General features: G+C 34.5%; 1 protein-coding gene across 20 annotated transcripts in view; it reads right to left on the minus strand.

Moving 5' to 3' along the window:
- Positions 1 to 20,038, minus strand: part of CSNK1G3 (casein kinase 1 gamma 3) — a 70,676-nt gene that overhangs the window by 38,399 nt on the left and 12,239 nt on the right. For 14 of the 20 annotated variants that reach the window (XM_038170668.2, XM_072031003.1, XM_038170666.2 and 11 more), the window contains 3 exons: positions 18,346 to 18,776; positions 13,848 to 13,888; positions 7,680 to 7,749 (listed from right to left, as the gene is read on the minus strand). In XM_038170668.2, coding sequence (XP_038026596.1) covers positions 7,680 to 7,749; positions 13,848 to 13,888; positions 18,346 to 18,520 — 286 coding nt within the window. In that variant the 5' untranslated portion in view covers positions 18,521 to 18,776. Of the gene's footprint in view, positions 1 to 7,679; positions 7,750 to 13,847; positions 13,889 to 18,345; positions 18,777 to 20,038 lie in introns of those variants that run through there. The other 6 variants (XM_072031005.1, XM_072031007.1, XM_072031006.1 and 3 more) reach the window with 4 other exon arrangements.

Genomic DNA, 20,038 nt, shown 5'->3' on the forward strand with positions numbered 1-20,038 from the left:
TCATTCAAATAGAAATATCACATTATTCACGTATTCACATTAATAACTGAGCAGCTCAACCTTCCTATTCAAGTATACTGGCTACAATGGAACTCAGAATCAAGTCAGTTATTTCCCAAACACCTCCTGACAGAACCGTAATAGTCATCAGCACATAGATAACAGTGCCCAAAAGCAGATAGATACCTCTTCATTCAAGAGGTTCATTAGTTGATTAATTTTAAGTGTTTTTTTTTTTTAAATAAGAAAATCATGGTTTGTGCTAAGTTCACCTGATCTGTATTTTTATTAATTGATACAGATATCAAATATATATATATATATATGCAAAACAAATATGTACAATTGCTTACTGTTTATTCTTCTGCATAACATCCCTAGTGAAAATAGAACAAGTGAGTGTAGGACAGCAGTACTAAAATAATTTAAAAAAAAATCATTGCTCAGTTTAGGAGCAAATTCCCACTACTTATCTAAGAATATAGCTCTAAGCAACGTTCATATAATGTTACAAAAAAAATCAGAGTGTATATTGAATGTCTGCTAGCAAGATACATAGGCAAGTTATGAACTGCAATAACTCAAAGAAACATACACAAGAAGTCATAAATAGGTATACGTATATAATTAAGACTACCCTGAACTGAGTTAATTGCCAACTCTGCAGTTAACAGCTAGACATTTTGTCTTTAACTTTTGTTTCGAACAATCAGTAACAGCAGTGTGCTTGTTTCAGAAATTAATTTATCTCCTAAAATCTGAAGCTCCAGTAAATTACTATTCTTTTAATAAGTTATTAGAAACATTCAGTTCATAAATAAATATATTTGGACATCTACAGCATTGGACTAGTCTTGTACTAGTCTTTTTTCAAATTTGCTTTAAACCATGTTAACTTCCATTATCATTATATTATGGAATGGCAATGGCAAGTACCAATCTCCAATGCAAGTACTATTTTTAAAAAATACATAATAGGATATTTTAGGTGATACCTGAACAAAAATCATATGAAATCATCGTATTAATCTAGCTACAATTCACTTCTAGCCCTAAAATCAAACAGAATCATTACTAAGGTAACTACTCATTATATAGTAATCAATCGTAATAAAGCGATGACAATTTTGCATAGGGAACTTAAACAGCACTGTCTGCATGGACTCTGTTCCAATGCAGGAGAAGGGCTTCATATAGATAACACTTTTCTTATCATATTTGGTACTATGCTGTGTACTACAATATTGGTAGCTGTCACGGACTGGGATCGATGTGTTGCAAAGGAGAGGGGAGTAGGACATGAGGCCCAGTGCCCTGAGAATTAGGAGTTGTCATGGTGTTGGGAAGAGTTAGAGCAGATCAGAGATGCTGATACCATCTTGGTATGGTGTCAGCACCTGAAACTATGCTATGATGACCTTTTTTTCTGTATTAAGTGTCACGCTGTGGAAGAAACAAACTACCTCCTTTACTTATGAAGGTAGGCTGGCCCTGGCAATAAGGCAGAACCAATCAATGGATTGACCTCTGTAGCAATACAAAACCCTCTCCCATACTGAATTAGTATTTTCTAGTAGTGTACTATGAAAGAGTAGAAAAAAAAAAACACCTATCACTGAAGATGGGCAGATATTGGAAATTAAAAGGATGCTTTATCATGCATTCTATACCCTGAAAGGTATAGAATGGTATATATAGAATATAAGAATATATAAAAGGTATAGAATGGGTTGTACAAAAAAAAATGAAAAGTTGGCATTGAACACTCAAACCTTTCGTTTTGTCCCATATGATGAAGTCGGTCTGAACTGAAATTAGAGGAACAATTTTATTTTCGTTACCATAAATATTTTGGTCTTCACCTACAGGAAAGAGTACTGAACACCAACTTTACTCGTCTTCAGCTTGGCAAAAGCTTTTCAACAAAGATAAAAACTATGACCAGCAATGTCTACTCTACCAAAGCAACATTAAATGGTGTAGAAAGTACTTTGTAATAAATGTTTAGTTTAACATATTCTGCACCAAAAAGTGCAAAAAAAGATTTCAGACCACCTTTGCTACTTTCCCAAATCAAAACCCAGTTATCAACACAGAGAATCCTGACATGCTCCAAACACTAAAATAAAAATTCAATTGAGCCCAATTGCCAGAATAGTGAGTAAATTCTACTCCTCAGTTGACAAGCTTGCAAAAATGCTTCCTACTTCCCTGGCTGCAGCTTTTCTTACGTAGTCCTGTTCTTAAACTAACATTGTTTTACCCGTCAATACATACACACACGATCTATTGGCTTCTGTATTGTTGAAAATTACATTACACCCACAGTTCAATGTCCTCCAACCAAAAGTAACTTTTTTTTTTATTATAACCATCCAAATAGTATGTTTGGTTTTTTATTGCCTTTTTTTTTTTAATGTTTAAGGTAGGCTCTCATTACCTCAGAACAGAAAACTATATGTATTTTTAGATACTAATGCTGAGCATATTACCATGTGACTACTAGTATCCATCTGTAGAAAAGATTGTCACATACAGAATGCACTACTTAGCATTCTTTTCACAATGGCCAAAACCACTTAATATGCTATACTGTTTTTCATAGAACAAATGCATCTTTTATACCTTCATTAGTCAAGTGTCACATTTTGGTTGCACTGTAAGAAATGCTATTTGACTGCCAATCTGAAGAGTCAGCTAAACTTCATCTGAAAGAACAGATGTACAAAAGTTAAGAAAAATAAAATATCATTACCAATATTGAACTCAGCATGAAATGTTAATACAGCAATTTCAGAAGTAGAATAATCCAGAGCTAAGCAGATCTTTGTCTCTTTCACAAATTACCTCAAACGAAAAAAATAAAATCTAAAATGGATCCTCCTTGTTGCTCTAGACAGGTATTATAGTAACAGTATATATATATAGTTCTCAGTACGTCAGCAGCACTGCAGACAGAAGTTTGCTATGGCAGCAGCAGCTGTCTGCCTTTCTGTTCCACTTATCAGATGGCTATGAGATCTCCATCTCCTGTAGAGGCTTCCAGCCGTTACAATTAATGGCCTACGGATTTGTTAAGAGAGGTAAGAAAAAAAATTATTTGGAATAGTTTTTATACTCTTAAACACATAGAGAACAACTTCTATTTCAATATGTACACAGACTCTTTATTTTAAGACAAAACTGAACCATGCTGTAAATTCCTACCTGTCTTCCTTGGAAAACTTCCTTTCTTGGAAGTTTTCACTCATGCAGGACCATTACGTCCCACATTAAAAAAAATATCTCAGCTTTGCTCCTCAAAAGTTGAACTGAGCCAGTAGCTACTGATTTCTTTGACTCAGTCTTTCCAAATAGAAAAGAACACTGAGTTTGGGTGTGGTTAAATTACAGACCCTATGTCTATAAGGGTTATTTACAGACATAAAACATGAGAAAGAGCTGACTTCTGAAGTTCACCTTCTTATCATGAAGGGAAAGATTTAGCGTGAAAGATAACTACCACAAAATAAATAAATGAAAGCATACAAAACTGCTTTTTATTCATGCTAAAAGTCCTAATACATGTGTAACTTCAGATAAGAACTCAGCTGTAGTTTTATTTGTAGTACTGTGCTATCACTGATGTATCTATCTGTTTTTCTTATCTTTTCTTACTGGGTTTTAAGAAAAATAATTTTAACTAAAATTATAGTAGAATTCAAGGTATCTCAAATTTCATCTGTTGGTGCTTATACACTTAACTAGAAACTTCCGCATACCAACAGCTAAATGATCTCGAACTTTATGAGTACAGTATGTACTTTAAGCAAGATTCTCCTGCCCACAACTACTAAACAACAAAGTTATGGTAGAAAAAAAAGCAAAGTAATATTCAGAAAAAATCTCTACCGGTGTACATAAAACCTAAAATGAAAACTAAATAATGATGTGACCAAAATTAGTTACATCTTTAAAATGATTTAAGAACTACTTTAGGAAGTTTAGACCCATTCCTCTGAATAATCCAAAATATTTCAAGAGTAGCCTCAAAGTAGATAAAATGTTTCCTGTTTAAGAAAGAGACCTCAGAATTTTGTTTTCCTGACAAACTCCTACATTCTACTGAACGTTCACTGATATGGTCAGTAAGAAGCCCATTTGAGGCTGATTTAGCCTCCTTGATAAGCAGATTCTTTCCAAAGAGGAACAGTTTTGAAACGTTTCTGGTTTTACATGCATATTTCTTGCCTATTTTTTCCATGACTCTTTTGTTCTGTCAGGGTTGGAAATTACAAGAGATATCCCTCCCAAAATGCTTGTTGCACCCAAGCACATCTTCCACCCATTCATGGCATTCAAGAAAGAAGAAGAAACCAAAAGAGTAAGTCTTATCACAGGATTATTTTTTTTTTTTTTTAAATCTTTAAGTCACAAATCCACATTATAAGAATAAGTAGACCTTCAGCAGGCAAATACTGGCTAGAGATAAAGGAATACCAAGTAAATATGGAATTTCAAAATGTTAATCTTTCCACCAACGGAATTCATAAGATCAGAGGAAACACCTAGCTACTCTGTTAAAAATGGTTAGAAAGCAAGGTAATAGGCTGCCCAGTAACACTATATGACTTCAAGAAGGTATTTCAGGAAAATAACCTTATTTACTTCCAGAACTGTTAATTCACATCAGTGCCTTCTTCCCATGCCATCACCCCAAATAAACTGTGATTTCACAGGAGCTACAAGTACCTCTTCAGCCTCAGGTTATTTTACAGTCACCATGACTGTTTGTAGCATCACCTGTGGAATGCATAGTTCTTATTGGTGAAAAATTAAGTTATCTGTCTTCAGGAAACAATGGCTCTGCCATTTCTCAGAACTGGGAAAGAAAGGAAAGTGTTACACGCTTTTCCACAGTTACCTCTGAAAAATGAGTTCACACTCACTATACTGATTTTTTGTAGTCACTTACTATTAATTTACATGAATGCATGTGCAGATGTGGAGAATAAGTGGAGGATACTTACTACAATTAAATACAAAAATCAGTCTACTCTCAATATAAACTACCACCTAAATTATGTAAATTTTTGCATCAAAAAAAAAAAATGAGGAAAAAACAACTTCATGATGAAAGCCTGCAAATACGGACTTATAGAAGCCAGAAGGCTCCAGACAACTGGAACTGATACTCCAGTAAGTAATTTCTCAGCAGAGAAACCAATTTGCTCGTAATTACTACAGTTAGGACTTCTAGCAATGACAGCTATTTTTATACCTCCTAATGCCAGTTGTACAATGAAGATACATTTTCTTCAATTTACTCTGTGACAAAAATACAACCACTGCTTAGAAAGCAACACTGCCTATGTAGTCAGAACTAATATAAGATTTATTACTTGGTCCATCAAATATCTGCCGTCATGTTTTTCAGCCATTCATGTGTGAAAATTTCTTACACCCACACTTGACTGAAACATGCATTCAAAAAAAATGAACTAAAACAGATTGCCTCAGATTACGTGAGGATAGAAAATAAATCATTCTGCAGTTTTTCTTCTAGAAGTGTCTTGGGTAGAATGGCTTCCTACACATGAGTAGCCAATTCTGACAAAGATAGGAGAAGTGTTGCAGAAAGAAAAGGAAACTACAAGTTTTTGAACTTGTCTCTAGGAATATGGGAGCATGAATATCACTTTTTTCACAGTGAATCCCACACAGCCCACTAAAATGAATCTCAAGTGGGATGCCTGAGAAAGTCAGAAAGGTCTCAAAAAAAGCTTAAAAGTGTTCTAGACTTGATGTGGGAAGCTTTCACTTTGTAATAAAAACACTTAGAAAAATAGAGAAGTCCACACCAAAGACCTCCTCATCTTCAGTCAATATACAAAGAATCAGAGAGTTTGTTTTCCTTTAGAGCACTGTAATAAGGCAACTGAATAAGTGATCAAATTGTTGCTACCCACAGAGTTTTGAAGACTGAATAATATCACAGAATCACAGAATTTCTAGGTTGGAAGAGACCTCAAGATCATCGAGTCCAACCTCTAACCTAACACTAACAGTCCCCACTAAACCATATCCCTAAGCTCTACAACTAAACGTCTTTTAAAGACCTCCAGGGATGGTGACTCCACCACCTCCCTGGGCAGCCTGTTCCAGTGTCCAACAACCCTTTCGGTAAAGAAGTTCTTCCTAAGATCCAACCTAAAGCTACCCTTGCGGAAGTAAAACAGACTGTAACTATGACTGTCTCATTAGCTAAGGGATTAAGATATCTGCTTTTAATTTCTCTTTCAGAATGCCAGCCTAGCGTACGTTAACAATTTACAACTACTTTAAAAAAAAAAAAAGACATTGTACCCTGACAGTTTTCTCAAATTAACAAGCATGTAAGACTCAAGATTTTGATGACACAGTCTGCAACTTAATTTTCCATCTATTAGTAGGAATAGACGATATCATATCTTATGAGGAGTTCTTTCTGAAGAAATGTTGCTGGTGCCACGGCATCAAACAAGTTCTACATGAAGTAAAAGGTTCAGAAAGTTGTTTAAAGATCCTCTGCTAGGAAACACAGAGTACAAAATTTTGAAAGCTACTTAACCAGAGAAACATTATCCAATCTGTGTATCAATAAATATGAGATGCTGAATTTTAAAAAAGAAAAGTTATTTAATTAAAATTCATCATAACACATACACCCAAGGCAATAATATACAAGTAGCATGTCTATTTTGTATTCCCTGACTTTTGGACAGCACTTTTCAGCTTGAACAGAACGTTATTGCAGACTAAACAGAACTTTAAGATCACTATTAAAAACAGCCTTTGACAGGAAAAAAAAAAAAAACAGTTTGCATGTAAAAATAAAGTATGTAAAGTATAAGCAAAATAACCCATTTTGCAAAAGAAACATTAAAAATGGAGGAAAAAAAGTAACGACGTGACCTATGAAAAACTACTCTTTGAATTCAAGAACATTTTCAAGCAACATATATTCTTCCTAGCTATATTAACTAATTTAGGGAAGATTTGTACTCTGAGTACAAGAAGCTTTATTTCTTGCTAAGTGCCTACAGTTTTGTGAAAGGTGCAAAACTGCATGAAAAATACCAGGGATAGCTCACCTATAGCAGGAAAAGGTGAAAACTGGACAATTGAGGGAACAATCATAAGGGTATTTCTGGGCATAAAAGCACCAAGAGGAATGAAATGAGCAAGTCTTCTCTGCATTTAAAGTTTGTTGTTTTTTTTTTAAACATGTTTTAGAGTCTTAAAATAGGAAGCAGCATACAGATAGTATCAATGGAATTGAAGTAAAACTAAGACTAAAGCTATTTAAGCACCTTATCAACTTTAGATATTATTAGATCAGCAATTTGTTTATTTACAGTGTTTATTCAAAGAGAAAACATAACATTTATAAAGACTGCTTAATTGAATGATTTGGTATGATTTGTGTGATATTTAATGTTTATTAAGTAGTCTGAGGATTTCAGACACTTTAATGAAGAACAGAAATTTTAAAATACCAGGAGAACATATATATTAATCCACTGATTATGGGTCTTTTTCCTGTTTTGAGTACCTTGGGACACTTCATTAAATAAGATTCACACCCCTAAATAAGAAAATTGCTGCAAAAATTGCATACTGTATTATATTACAGTAAAACATATGACACTGCTTTTTACCTCCAGCTCCTAGCTGCTTGTAGAATCTGTATTCCAAATGTAGCTGTGGTGCTCTCGACTTCATTGGCTCCTGATTTAAAAAACAAAAACAACATTTAAAAGCCTTTGAGCCTCCTACTGAACCCTAAAAAACTAATACACTAACCTATTACCTGCCAAATTAACCCTGTTGCTCCCAAGATACATGAAAAGTTTGAACATTCCCTCCAAACCAACAGGTAATCAGAAAGCTAGGAAACAAAGCCCAGACAGGTGACACCAGAGTGTAGAGGGCTTTTACATCTTGCATTGCTCCATTATCCCGTGGTCCAACTTGCAAACTGATTCCCAGACCCTTCATGGAGTAAAAAAACAAACAAACAAAAGTTTGTCTCCCCAGAGTATGTGTCAAAGTCCTCAGACAAAAGGTAGCATTGGCATGGAGCTTAACAAATCAGACAGTCCACACTCCTGCTATACATGATAGATGCATTTTTATCAACAAAAATAGTTTTATGCTAGGATCAGGAGAAAAAAATAAATCCATTCACCAAATAGCCACATCCTAACATAGATTAAGTTGCATCATTCTAAAACTTTAAGTACAAAAAAAAAAAAAAGCACCAAAATAACTGCTTTTTAAACCTTTTTTCCTCTGGCATATCTTACATAAGTTAATGAAATCTTAGTTCTGTCATACATATTAATGTTGCAAAATCTCAGAGAATAAAGTGACATGATATCAAACACAGGAACACACAAGCAGTCTAAATGTAAGCCCTAACTTCTTGAGTATTTCCCTTTCCAAAGTAAATACTACTTTATCATAAGATTGTTAAAGTAATTTCCTAGAGCACCTTCTAGAAGATACACCTGGTTTCTTGTGATACGTGAAAACTTCTAGTGAGTCAGTGACAATTTGGACATTAACTGCTAATTATTCCTGCACCAACTACTGCATGTACTTGGAAGATTGTTAATACAAACTCTTACCAACAACAACAGATAGTGCTGAATGACAATTTTCAGGAAAAGTTTGGGCAAGGTACTCATCTCTTTCCTCACATCATCTTCTCCAGAAGCTAACAGCTCATTAACCTATGTTCTTTCCAAGTCATGCATCCAGGCTATAGAAGCCACAAGCCAATCTGCAATTGTAAGAAGCCGAGTTCTCTTCCTCAACCCATCTCCCTCCAACACTCAGATGTTTCAAATTGCTGCTTGTGCTACAGCCAAAATCCCTGTCAGAATCCATTTGTTATTTGATTCTGGCAGGACACCAACTGTTGAGGACCACAAGTAAAAAGAGGCCAACACAGCAGCTTATACATAAACTAAGCACAATTTAATGTATGTTTTTTATCCTCCATAGCATTCATTCCAGTTGCTTACTGGAAATTTTTACAAAGAACTGAGCAAGAACTTTCTAAAAACAAAAAGGTGTTAATCTTTTACACACAGCCGTTAAGCTACACTAGCTGGGCCACCAAAAGCTCTCACTTCCAGTTTCAGAATACTTGAAATTTATTGCCATATATTAAAGACAGATTTCACTTAAAGCATATTATTGTAAATATGGATCTCAGCAAATAAGTGCAATTATTAACCTTAGTATACAGCTTCCAGACATTTAAATTAATCCACTCTAAAGCATAAAACATTTTAACTTTTTACAAAACTATACAACTCTTGCTACTGGTTTGCCTGCAGTGTTATTACACAAATCTAACAGTTACACAATGTACAACTGTATACACGCATTAATTAAAGCTTGCAACTCTGACTGCTAAGTGTAAAACATTTTAGTCCACAAAACTCTGCATCAGTTTAATACAACAAGAGAAGACACTGTCAATTTCTTACTATTCAATACTGTAGGACACTCCCACAACTCTCATAACGAGGAAGAAAAAATAGCTTGCATATATTAAATTTGCTATTCACATAAAGAAAAAAAAAAAAAAGAGAGGACTTTCCTAGGAAAAAGATTTCCTATTTTTGACATAAAAATCTACGTTGACAGGTCTTCAAATAAATGGCACTTGTTCAGGTCATCAGCAGAAAAGTTCTTATAAGTCTCCAGGAGGTACAGGTTTGCAAACAGTCTAACAAGTCTACTTGCCAACTGGCCACCAGATAGACTAAGTCAAAATCCTGTCTAGGAGATAGACAGTGTTAATACTTCCACTGCTTCCAGTAATGAAGAAAAATGTGACAATATGTAGTTGTAATCTATTTACTGATCGAGGGTTTTCTGCAACTGCATGCATGTGTAAGTAGGCTTAGATTCTTTATTGACTATTCACTAACTCCAAACATACAGAGGAAATAATTTTTTTCATTCAACAAAACTTGTGAGAGGGCAAGAACAATAACGTATTCATACACAATTAGTTTTGTTCCTACGCATCATACTTTGAAGTATGGAGAGAACTACTGAGAGAAATATGAGAAGAATAGGATACACAAACAGAAATCCAGAAAAAAAATATGTAAACTTTCACTGTAAGACGGAAGTGAAGGACACACTGCAAACAACTTTTTAATTCGTGACTATTAAAAAGAGAACTATGTGCAAGAATAAAAAAGAAATAACACATCATGGTTCTGTTTTCATTAGTGTTACGGTAGATTTCAGGAACTAAAAATAAGCTTGGGAACCCAAAACTGAAGCACTGTTCAAATGTGACATTAATCCCAGAAGACTCTGAAGCCAGCTCCTCCTCTTACCAAATAAATTGTGTGTTTTTGGTTTACATAATTAATCTTGAATGTACAAGCAGCATTGTGAATGTGATTTACAAAACAATGCAGAACTGGAACAGTTCCTTATGAATCCTTTGGCAAACACCTAAGCCATTATTATTTCAAAGCTGTTTCATTAACATAGATAGCTTCTTTTCACCACAGAAGAGCATTCCCTCTTAATGAGGAGCTTGGGGTTCAACCTGAGTTCTCGAGATTTTCCTGCCATCAAAGCATTAGCCTGCAGTTGACGTAGTACCAGTTACCAAAGAAGCAGAAAAAATAGCTCCTTCATTCATAATCTTTTCTTCCTTATTTCTTATTTTCTTTTGTGGGATGCTTGTACATTCAGACAAAAGAATAAAGACATTTGAAATGAAAAATCCATTTCAAGTTCATAATGCATTTTTATTGCAATTATTTTTGCTCTAAAGACAAGGAATAAACTACTATAGTTTTCAAGATGCGCCCTTTCCATCTAAAGGTCCATGACAAAACACTTTATCCGTAGTGTTACAAGCTTTCAACAACTTTGTTAGCCTAAAGCACAACATTCACCTACTACCTAGTTTTCATATTTTTAACAATCCATTGAGAACTCAATGTACATTCCATCTCTACTTCATCTTTCCTTAAGAAGCAAACAAAAGCTATTTCCAGGAAATTTTTCTTTAAGAGGTAGGGTTCTTGTTAAATGAAAAGATCAGTCTATTAAACAGAGTTGCATGTGATTTGGATTTACTAGTCTACACATTTCAAGTAGAGAGGTTTTGAAATGGTAGCATTCTAGACTGCAGTAATTTAAAAAAAAAAAAAAAAAAAAGGAAAAGTTCTAGCCTTGGAACTGGTATCTTCTTTCCTACAAACCTCTTACAATTTTTATGGACTAAAATCTAGTAAGTTAGATGATTAATGAGTTGATGAATTAAGCATTACAGATGAAAAACACCAGTGACTACCTTGTAATTTGTTGCCTTTCACAAAGACAAAGGAAAATCAAGCTATTTGCTTGAGCAGAAATTCCTTCAGTTGATATTTGGTTAGTGCTTCAGCAACCTCCCATGGAGGTACGTTTGGGCAATGGAGAAGTTAATTGAAGGAGAAGACAGAGCTGAGTAACAAGTAGGAGGTGCAAATGCAGTAGAGGGTCATGTGTTAAGAGAAGGAAATCTACCCATAAACGCTAAGAATTGATACCCCTTACAGTACACCAAATAGTAATATAATTGCAGAACTACCTCATCAAAAGGTACTAGTCTGCATACTACTAGAACAGCAGAAACACGCAGTTAGCCAGCACAAAACCCATTCCTAACACTCTTGTTCCGATTAAAAAAAAAAAAAAAAGGGGGGCAGTTCTGGCCTTTCAATCTTGAGTACCTGTCCAACAAAATAAAGGCCAAATGAAAGAAAATGGATTATAAGCATTAAGATCCTGAAAGTAGCTGTCTTAGGACAATAAATACACACTTTATATAAACTTCATAAATTAAAATGAGTATCTGTGTGAGGCCTAAGAGTCATAAGAAGAAATTTACATAGTTTAAACTTTTTTCTTTCACAAGTAATCCCTAAACTACCAGAACTATCATGAACAAGAACATACTTGTACACTGCACAGGAGGGAAAATATTAAACACACTGAAAAATTTGAAGTCAAAACAATAGTCATAAAATCCATTTAGTTTAAACATCAGTAACAGACACTCAGCAAGCCTTCAGGAGTAACTCATACTATCATTTTTGAACAAGGTATATGGTTACATTTAGATACAAAACATCTGGCATAGGAGAAAACAGGTTCTCCTACCAGCTGCTCACAATAAACCAGCAAGTAAATAGCGTGATGCTACCATAAGGAATTAAAATACAATTTTGGTATAGCGTAGGAAGTATTATAACCATATCTTCCACCAGTTGCTGTTCAAACTAGAATACATGCATTATTCAAATTACCTCATTCAGTAAACTACAACAGGTACAGATAATTACTAAAAGGTAGAGGAAGTTATGAGCACCTTAATTAAGCTAACAAAACAAAGAGCACAGACCTGATGACTGCTCGCAAAACATAAAAAGTGAATAAATGCTAAGCTGTTAGACTAATGTTTATAAAGGGAAAGGAACGTATACCATGGGCAGGTATTCAACCTCCCTAACCGTTACAGAGTCCTGGCACGCTCTCCAGCAGGAGAAGCAAAACAGCAGAAAAGCAAAAATTCAGCAAAAAAACCGACGTAAGTAATAAAAACAGTTTTATCACTGAGCAGATTAAAAAGTTTTCTCACTCAACATCAAGCAATTAATGCTTCAAAATATCACTGTCTTGCAAACTGTTTCTGAACGTGCTCTACAGTAAGTAGTTTTTAACTAGAGGAGTTCTCAGAACACCTTCCAAGTTTCACCAGACATTAAAAAATCACTTGAAGATTGTTTTAAAACAAAGTCAATTTAGATCAGATATAATGCAAACACGATGAACACCCTTTGAATTGCATCCAGCATTACTCTTTTGAAGTATAACCTGGCTGTTTTTAAATCTGTAACTACTCCTGAAATAATTATTTTCTAATAATTATTATTCTAATAATATTTTTCTGAACAGTGGATAGTTGCACACACATTTTGCATGGAATATATAAACATGTAATACTTTTTAGGCTTCCAGTTTTGAGCCATCTATTTCTCTGTTTCCATAGCTTGTCTTCCTCTTTACAGAACCCAAATTTCACCACTCTACGCTGTGAAAAGCATTCTGTTCTACTGTAGCAACAAGAAACTTACAGCAGTCCCCAAAAAAATTAAAGGACAAACAGTAAACAAATTAATTCTGTCTTGAAATACCTTGGTTATGAAAACAGACATTTACCTAAAAGCTTAAATGAGTTCAGAAGCAAAACATGAAGTAAGTTGAATAGTTCTAATGAAAGATGCAGAAAAGAACAGAACAATATCACGTTAACAAATATGTAAGTTTTACATATTTGTAAGTGAAAGGGAACTTTTGACACACCGTCACAAATAAGAAGCCTACCAAATCAGAAGTGCAAGTATCAATGACAACAGATGAAAACCAGTTCGTTGCTAGAATAAGGGTGTTAAACTAAGGACATTCTGTAGAATTTCTGGAGCTTTTTGTAGTCATCTGATATCAGATTTGCATTAAATTTGGCTTTTACCTACTTGTGGCAACTGCTGAAGCAGGAGTCTATTACTGACTTCAAAGACATTGATTTAGCTCTCAGAATAGTGACAATTAACTTTTAGCTTTATTCAATATGGCCAAAGCATATAATTACAACTACGACTAACTACTTTCATCTACTCTACGAAAACATACAAAAGTATTAATGATTTCAATTAAGGAAAAAAGCCATTGTATATTGTAAGGAAAATCCTGATTAGTTTTTCATCCCAAATCTTAACAAAAAAGTATTAACTTACCAACTTAATTGCCACATGTTCATTTGTGTATAAATTGTTTCCTTGAAAACAAAACAAAACAAAAAACAACAAAAACAAGAACGTGAGACTTCAGCAGTGACAGTTCATAAAAACACAGAGCTGTGGGAGATCTATTCTGCCAAAAACTATCCTCATAAAACACAGCAAACTTATGACTACTTTCTTTAGCAATTAAGTAAATTACTTGTCAAGAACTCATCAGAAAATCACAGATGACACGCTCAGCAAACAAACAACTTGGGCTTTAACAGCGTTAAAATAACAGAGAACCTTTACAAGCAAAGTATGAATAGCAATTTAAACTCACAACAAGTCTTAGGAACTTGTTTATAGTTTAGAAAGTATAAGATTTTTGGTCTGAATTACAGAAACACACTGAATTTCTGTGATAATTTTCACTATAGTTCACAGTAAAAAACACAGGGTTACTCTGCCATAAACGTCTTACTCAAAAGTTAAAAAAAAAAAAGAAATAATAATTTAGGAAGGTTTAAGAGGTTTTTTATTATTGTTTTTTTAAATGACAATAGGAGGACTATAAGAAACAAAAAAATAAATAAATAAAAGAGCATAAACACTTCAACATTTTCAACATGTCTTAGGTATCCCGAGAACAGAGAAGATAAATGGAACAAGTCTACATGATGAACATATCATTACTATACACATCTGAGTAAAATAAATCATCTTATTTCAAGATTTAAGCCTACCAATTAAAGATAAATTATATACACTTCAAGAATTGTAATTAAAAGCACAGGCTAAAAAAAAGGAAAGGCAAATTAAACAATCTTCAGTTACAAAAAAAAAATAAAATAACAGAATCTGGTACTGTTTCCTTAATCAAGGAAAATCACATTTAAACCTCATTTAAGATTCTTTGGAACTGCTCGTCAAAGATAATAAATATTGTGGTACTCATTTTAAAAATGCAGTCTTTTACTGTTATGCCATACTTCAAGGAGAACTTGGTTCTTGAATAGTGTCAGAAGTGGCAGTATCATGGAGACAAAATTTCAGCTATTTCACCACATTTGCTACATTCTTACAGTAATGTACCAATTTTCAACTTTCTCTAGTATCTAAATCAAATTTGATATTTTATGTTTTCAGATTCATTGCTGAAAACTATTTTTTTTCTAAAATTGTTATATAGTTTTGCAACATTACATTCTAACAAGTTAGAATTGATTAGGGCTTCCATCCCTCTTCCCTTCTCCCCTCCAGCACCCCACTTCTGTATATTACTAAACTCAGACTTAAGACGAAGATGGCAAGAATATTATTGCCAAGTTAAATACTTACACCATTTGGAAAATGCATCTGCTGTTTTAAAAGCAATTCTGCAACTGGATGAGCATATTTCTAATCACCATTACTTCAAAATTTTATGCAATGACTGTAACACTAAAGCTACAAAAGGTGTAAAACTGAAACGTATCAGGTAAGGGAGAAAAAAAGAAGTAATCACTTCTGACACTTCTGATTTCCCTACAGTATTCAAATGATTCCAGTGCGTACTATTTTAAAGACAATCCTATGTTTTTCTCTGTAACATTACGAGTGTCCAAATTTGATGTATTTAGCTTGGTTTTGTTAAAAAAAATGAACAGGAAAAGAAAGAAATGGACCAAAACAAAAAGGTAAAGATAATTACGTTTATAATAAGAGACTGATCTCAGCTCTAGTCCTTATTTTTAAAAATAGACTACTCTTGCAAAGCAGAAAAAAAAAAAAAAAGAATAACTATAAAATCGTGTGTCTGTTATGGGATCAAATTTACAAAAAGCAAGCTACCTGAAGGATGTACCCTAACCTGGTTACCAAGCAAATGATCTATCATGATTCAATGATCTATCCAGGGACTATAGCAGACATCCCAGGTACCTAAAATATGTATTTTATGATTGAGTTTGTTTGTTTTAAAAGAATACTTTGAAGCTGTCTCTGTGTTTTTGCATTGTATTACCATATTGAAGACAGTTTAAAAGAGCCTTGCAGGGAATGTGCTAGTTCAGTCTAACTAGATATTCCTGTCATCTACTAGATTAGTTAACAAATCCAGTAACTATCCAGTTCCAGTACCCCAGGGGAGTGCAGACAGGTTTATCGTTCTGAAGAAACATTAGAAGGGATATTGTAACTTTGAATACAGTGAATCAACGCCATCATCTCAAAAAATGTAGGACATCACATTTGACACTTCTGGTATCTCTGAAAGCACAGAAGGAGGTAACATGTAATACATCACAACCAGCAGGAACATAAGACTGGTGGGACAATAAAAGAAAACTCATCTTAACTACAGCTAAGGAAAGTTTTAAGATTAACAGCTCAATATTCAAAACAATTTAGTCCTTTGCAACTCAATGGTTGCACATAGTGTTTTAAGTGGCACTTTCATTGAGACAAAATTTCAGCTATTTCACCAAGTCTGCAACATTCTTACAGTAACATTACTGATTTGACATGCAGCCAATTTACCACGTTAACCACAACAAGCCACAGAACAGTAGCAATTCCTTTCTTCTCAGGAGGAAGTAGTACCGCAATGGCTACTAAGCTGCAACTGAATTTCTTACTTTCTGAAGCACATCTTCATCTAACAACTTTATTCCTCCTGTATGGCTGAAGACTGGATCTTAAGCCACACGCTAAACATATTCAAGTTTGATGAAGTCCACAAAACAAATTAACTGCTTGCGTACATCTTAGTACACAACAACGGAGGGTTGCCTGCTTTAAGTTATTTTTCCGTATGCGTTACTACAGTAGAAAGTAAGAAGTTAAAAATCTATCTCTAATACGAATCTTAGCTGTCGCTTTAAGCAGTTAATTATTAATTAAAACATCTTACCCCTAATAAATTACGGCTTTACCCCTAATAAATTAGGGCTTGAAGAATCAATGTATGGAACAAATAAGATGTTCAAAAAAAAGCCTGGTGCACTTTGCAGATGGAAGGACAGAATACTCTTCCCCCTATTTCTTTTACCAGTATGCACAATTTATTTCACTATCACACTAATTTTTAGCCACTTCAATATTGTTTCTTTTAAAAAGAAATGGATGATTTCACTCTGTATTTGCTGTAACCAAAATAGATATGATAATAATCTGAAATACATAACCAATTTTGCATGCTGTGACCACACCAAGGTAATGGACAAGAAAATATTCAACTTGATTATTTTACAGTTACCTTCAGCAGTAAATGTGACATATTAATTGTATTGGTTTCTTTTATTTCATTGAGAGGTTTAAGTGAAATGCAATCATTCAAGGAGAGTTTAGAAAAGTTTAAGACAAATTCAAAACAGAGCTCCTGCCTGACTTCTGATTTTCAGAGGCACATATATAGCAATTTCGTGTAATTGCTGCTGGAATAACTACAGTGCCTCTTACTGAGACTGTTTTAAAATTCAGTATCCTCATTAAGAGGTACAGTAATATTCTTTCATTCCTCTACAGCATTACTGTGTTCATCTTATTTGCATTCTGACACAGAGCATAGTGCCCCCTGACAGCACTATACAAAAACCAGTTTCTATTATCTTTCTGCAGCACAATACGTAGTTCTACCAAAAACAGAATACCAACAGAAACACAACAACATAGCCCACCCTACTCTCATATGCCCCACACCTGAAAAAGTCCCTTTTAACCTTCAAAAACAGCATTAAGTCAAGTCTTTCATAAATATTGGAGCAAATTCTTGCCATTAACTGTTCAGTTACGTTAGTTAATACATACAAAATTTCCATATCTTAAAAACCCTGGACAGCCGTGCTGTCTTCACGGAAATGTAAGTGCCCAAAAATAAATTGGTATCTTCTCTTTCAAAACCACCCATCGTGCCCATTCTGTACTTTTTTATTAATGGTAAGATATCCAGCACCACCTCCCCCCCCTTCCTTCTCCAAAACTCCAGACCCAGTCTGACTGCCCCTAATTAACAGCAGCTTACTGTTTAGCCTCACTACACCACACCGTTACTGGTGAAAAGGAAACCAAGGGATCCAACAGCTTGCTGTTGTTAAACCTTCTGGAGTGCCTGCTACACTGTCTTCCAAGAGACATTCTTAACACATTATTAAGACTCATATACATTTAGCTTCAAATACACCTGAATAAGCTGCTTCTGGAAGTCAGGATAGAGAGCAAAATACAGTAACTGTGAAAGCATTTCCAGCATCTTCGGAGAGACAACTGACTGAACATGGGACAGCATTGCACACGGTTATGAAATGTTATTAGCCCTGGAAAGTCTCCCGCCGCATTGAGTCTTAATATGTAATAGAGCTTATATGGACTAGGGTTCAACCCAGAAGAGAGCTACAAGGCAAAATGAACACATCTGAAGCTTGCAAGTAGTTTGAAGAGCTGTATGGTGTGGATATCATGAAGGTATCTTCATGCCTAGCCTACACACATGGCTTTGAATAATGAAAGTTGAAATAAAGAACAGTCATCTTACCTAATCGCAATTCTCCAAAGTTACCGCCTCCAATTTTTTTGCCAACTCTGAAGTTAGGTCCAACCATTAACACTCCTGAACTTGAACCAGTTCCACGTGGAATATGGCCAGACCTCCCAGAAGTCCGTGGGATTCTTTCATCTGGCTTGTCCTTGTCTTTTTTTTTATTATCCATGTCAAGTTTACGGTACTCCACTTTGATTTCTTCCTCTTTTCAAAATCAGTATAAGCAAACTCCAATTAGATGGTGTGAGAATGCGAACATCACTAGCAGAGTGCCCAGCTGATTACTGTCAGGAAGCAGTCCACAACAGCGCATTCATCCCATTTGCAAAGTTGTTCTTGTTTCTTTTCCCCTTGATAGTATCTGCAGCAAAACGTATCTCCAAAATGTACGCAACCAGCAATATTTACTAGCATTTACAAGAACTCTGTTAAAGAAAAACAAAGTTATTCAAAACAGTAAAATCCTTGTACAAAGTTATATCTTCCTTTAATCTGCCATACACTTAAAATGCAACAACATTTGCTTCACAGATCTTCTGTGAAGTACCCCTGCATAGTTAAAAGTCTGTTTCCAGCACACAACTGCTACAGATATTGGTGCAACTGAGATGAGCTAAAAAAATCTCAAGGCTCTACACAACAGATTTTTTCCCTAAAGAAATACCCTATAAAACTACTTCCTGACTCTGTGAACAGACCTAAAATTGCTATTTAAACATTCGTTGCATCTCATGCCAGCTCTGCAAGAGACAACGGTTCAGTTCTGATTTTTTCCCCAAGTAGTATCTATTTACCAAAGGAAATGCTTAAGCTACATAGTTACTGAAGTTACTGAAAGACGCTCAAAGTGAAAATGATTCCTTTACCTTTTCTGAATTAGTTTGAGATTCATGATTTATACACTTACAACAAGGACACTACAATTCATTCAGTAAATTGTGGAACTTGAAAATGTATTTACTCAAAATATTTATTCTCTCCTGTCCCATTTAATTAGGTCATACATCTGCTTTCATACTCCCTCCATCCACCATTTAGCATCATTTCCCAGACACCAATTCCAACATGGTTTTTTTTCAGAAAATGCATGTTAGCTTACTACTACAATAAAGAATTAAAGAAAGCTTTCAGCTTTATCTGGCCCGTAAGAATAGTGACTGGTGTTTTCTATTTGACAACAGTGGTTTAAAAAAACAAAATTGAGAAGATTGGCTACTACACAGCCAAAACTTCAGGGAGATTTAAATACCTGTTCAGAATTATTTTGCTACAGTTTCCTCAATATTGAAAATACATGGCAGAAGAACAAAACATCCTCTGAAAAAAAAAATAATGTACCTAGTGCTATTTATACAGCCTTTGTTAAAGACGGTCACTAAGAGCTTATTTTCACTGGTTTGAAGGGAAGATGCTGTAATTTCTTAAACTCAACTATCATGAAATATAATTATTATTACACACATTTCAGCTTATTACTGTCATAAAAATCAAAGAGACAGCAGAGAAAAAGTCATAAAAAAATATGAATAACCACCCGAATAACTGCATCTGCTGATTCAGAGATACTCACATAATAGTTTTTAGCAGATGATGTTTAAACAAATCACTAATCAAGAGCTGACTAAACAATCTGCTGAACAATGAAGCGCAAGCAAAATTATTTGGTGAAGAAACATGATTACTATCA

Source organism: Anas platyrhynchos, chromosome Z (genome assembly GCF_047663525.1).
Source record: "Anas platyrhynchos isolate ZD024472 breed Pekin duck chromosome Z, IASCAAS_PekinDuck_T2T, whole genome shotgun sequence".
NCBI classification, from domain to species: Eukaryota; Metazoa; Chordata; class Aves; order Anseriformes; family Anatidae; genus Anas; species Anas platyrhynchos.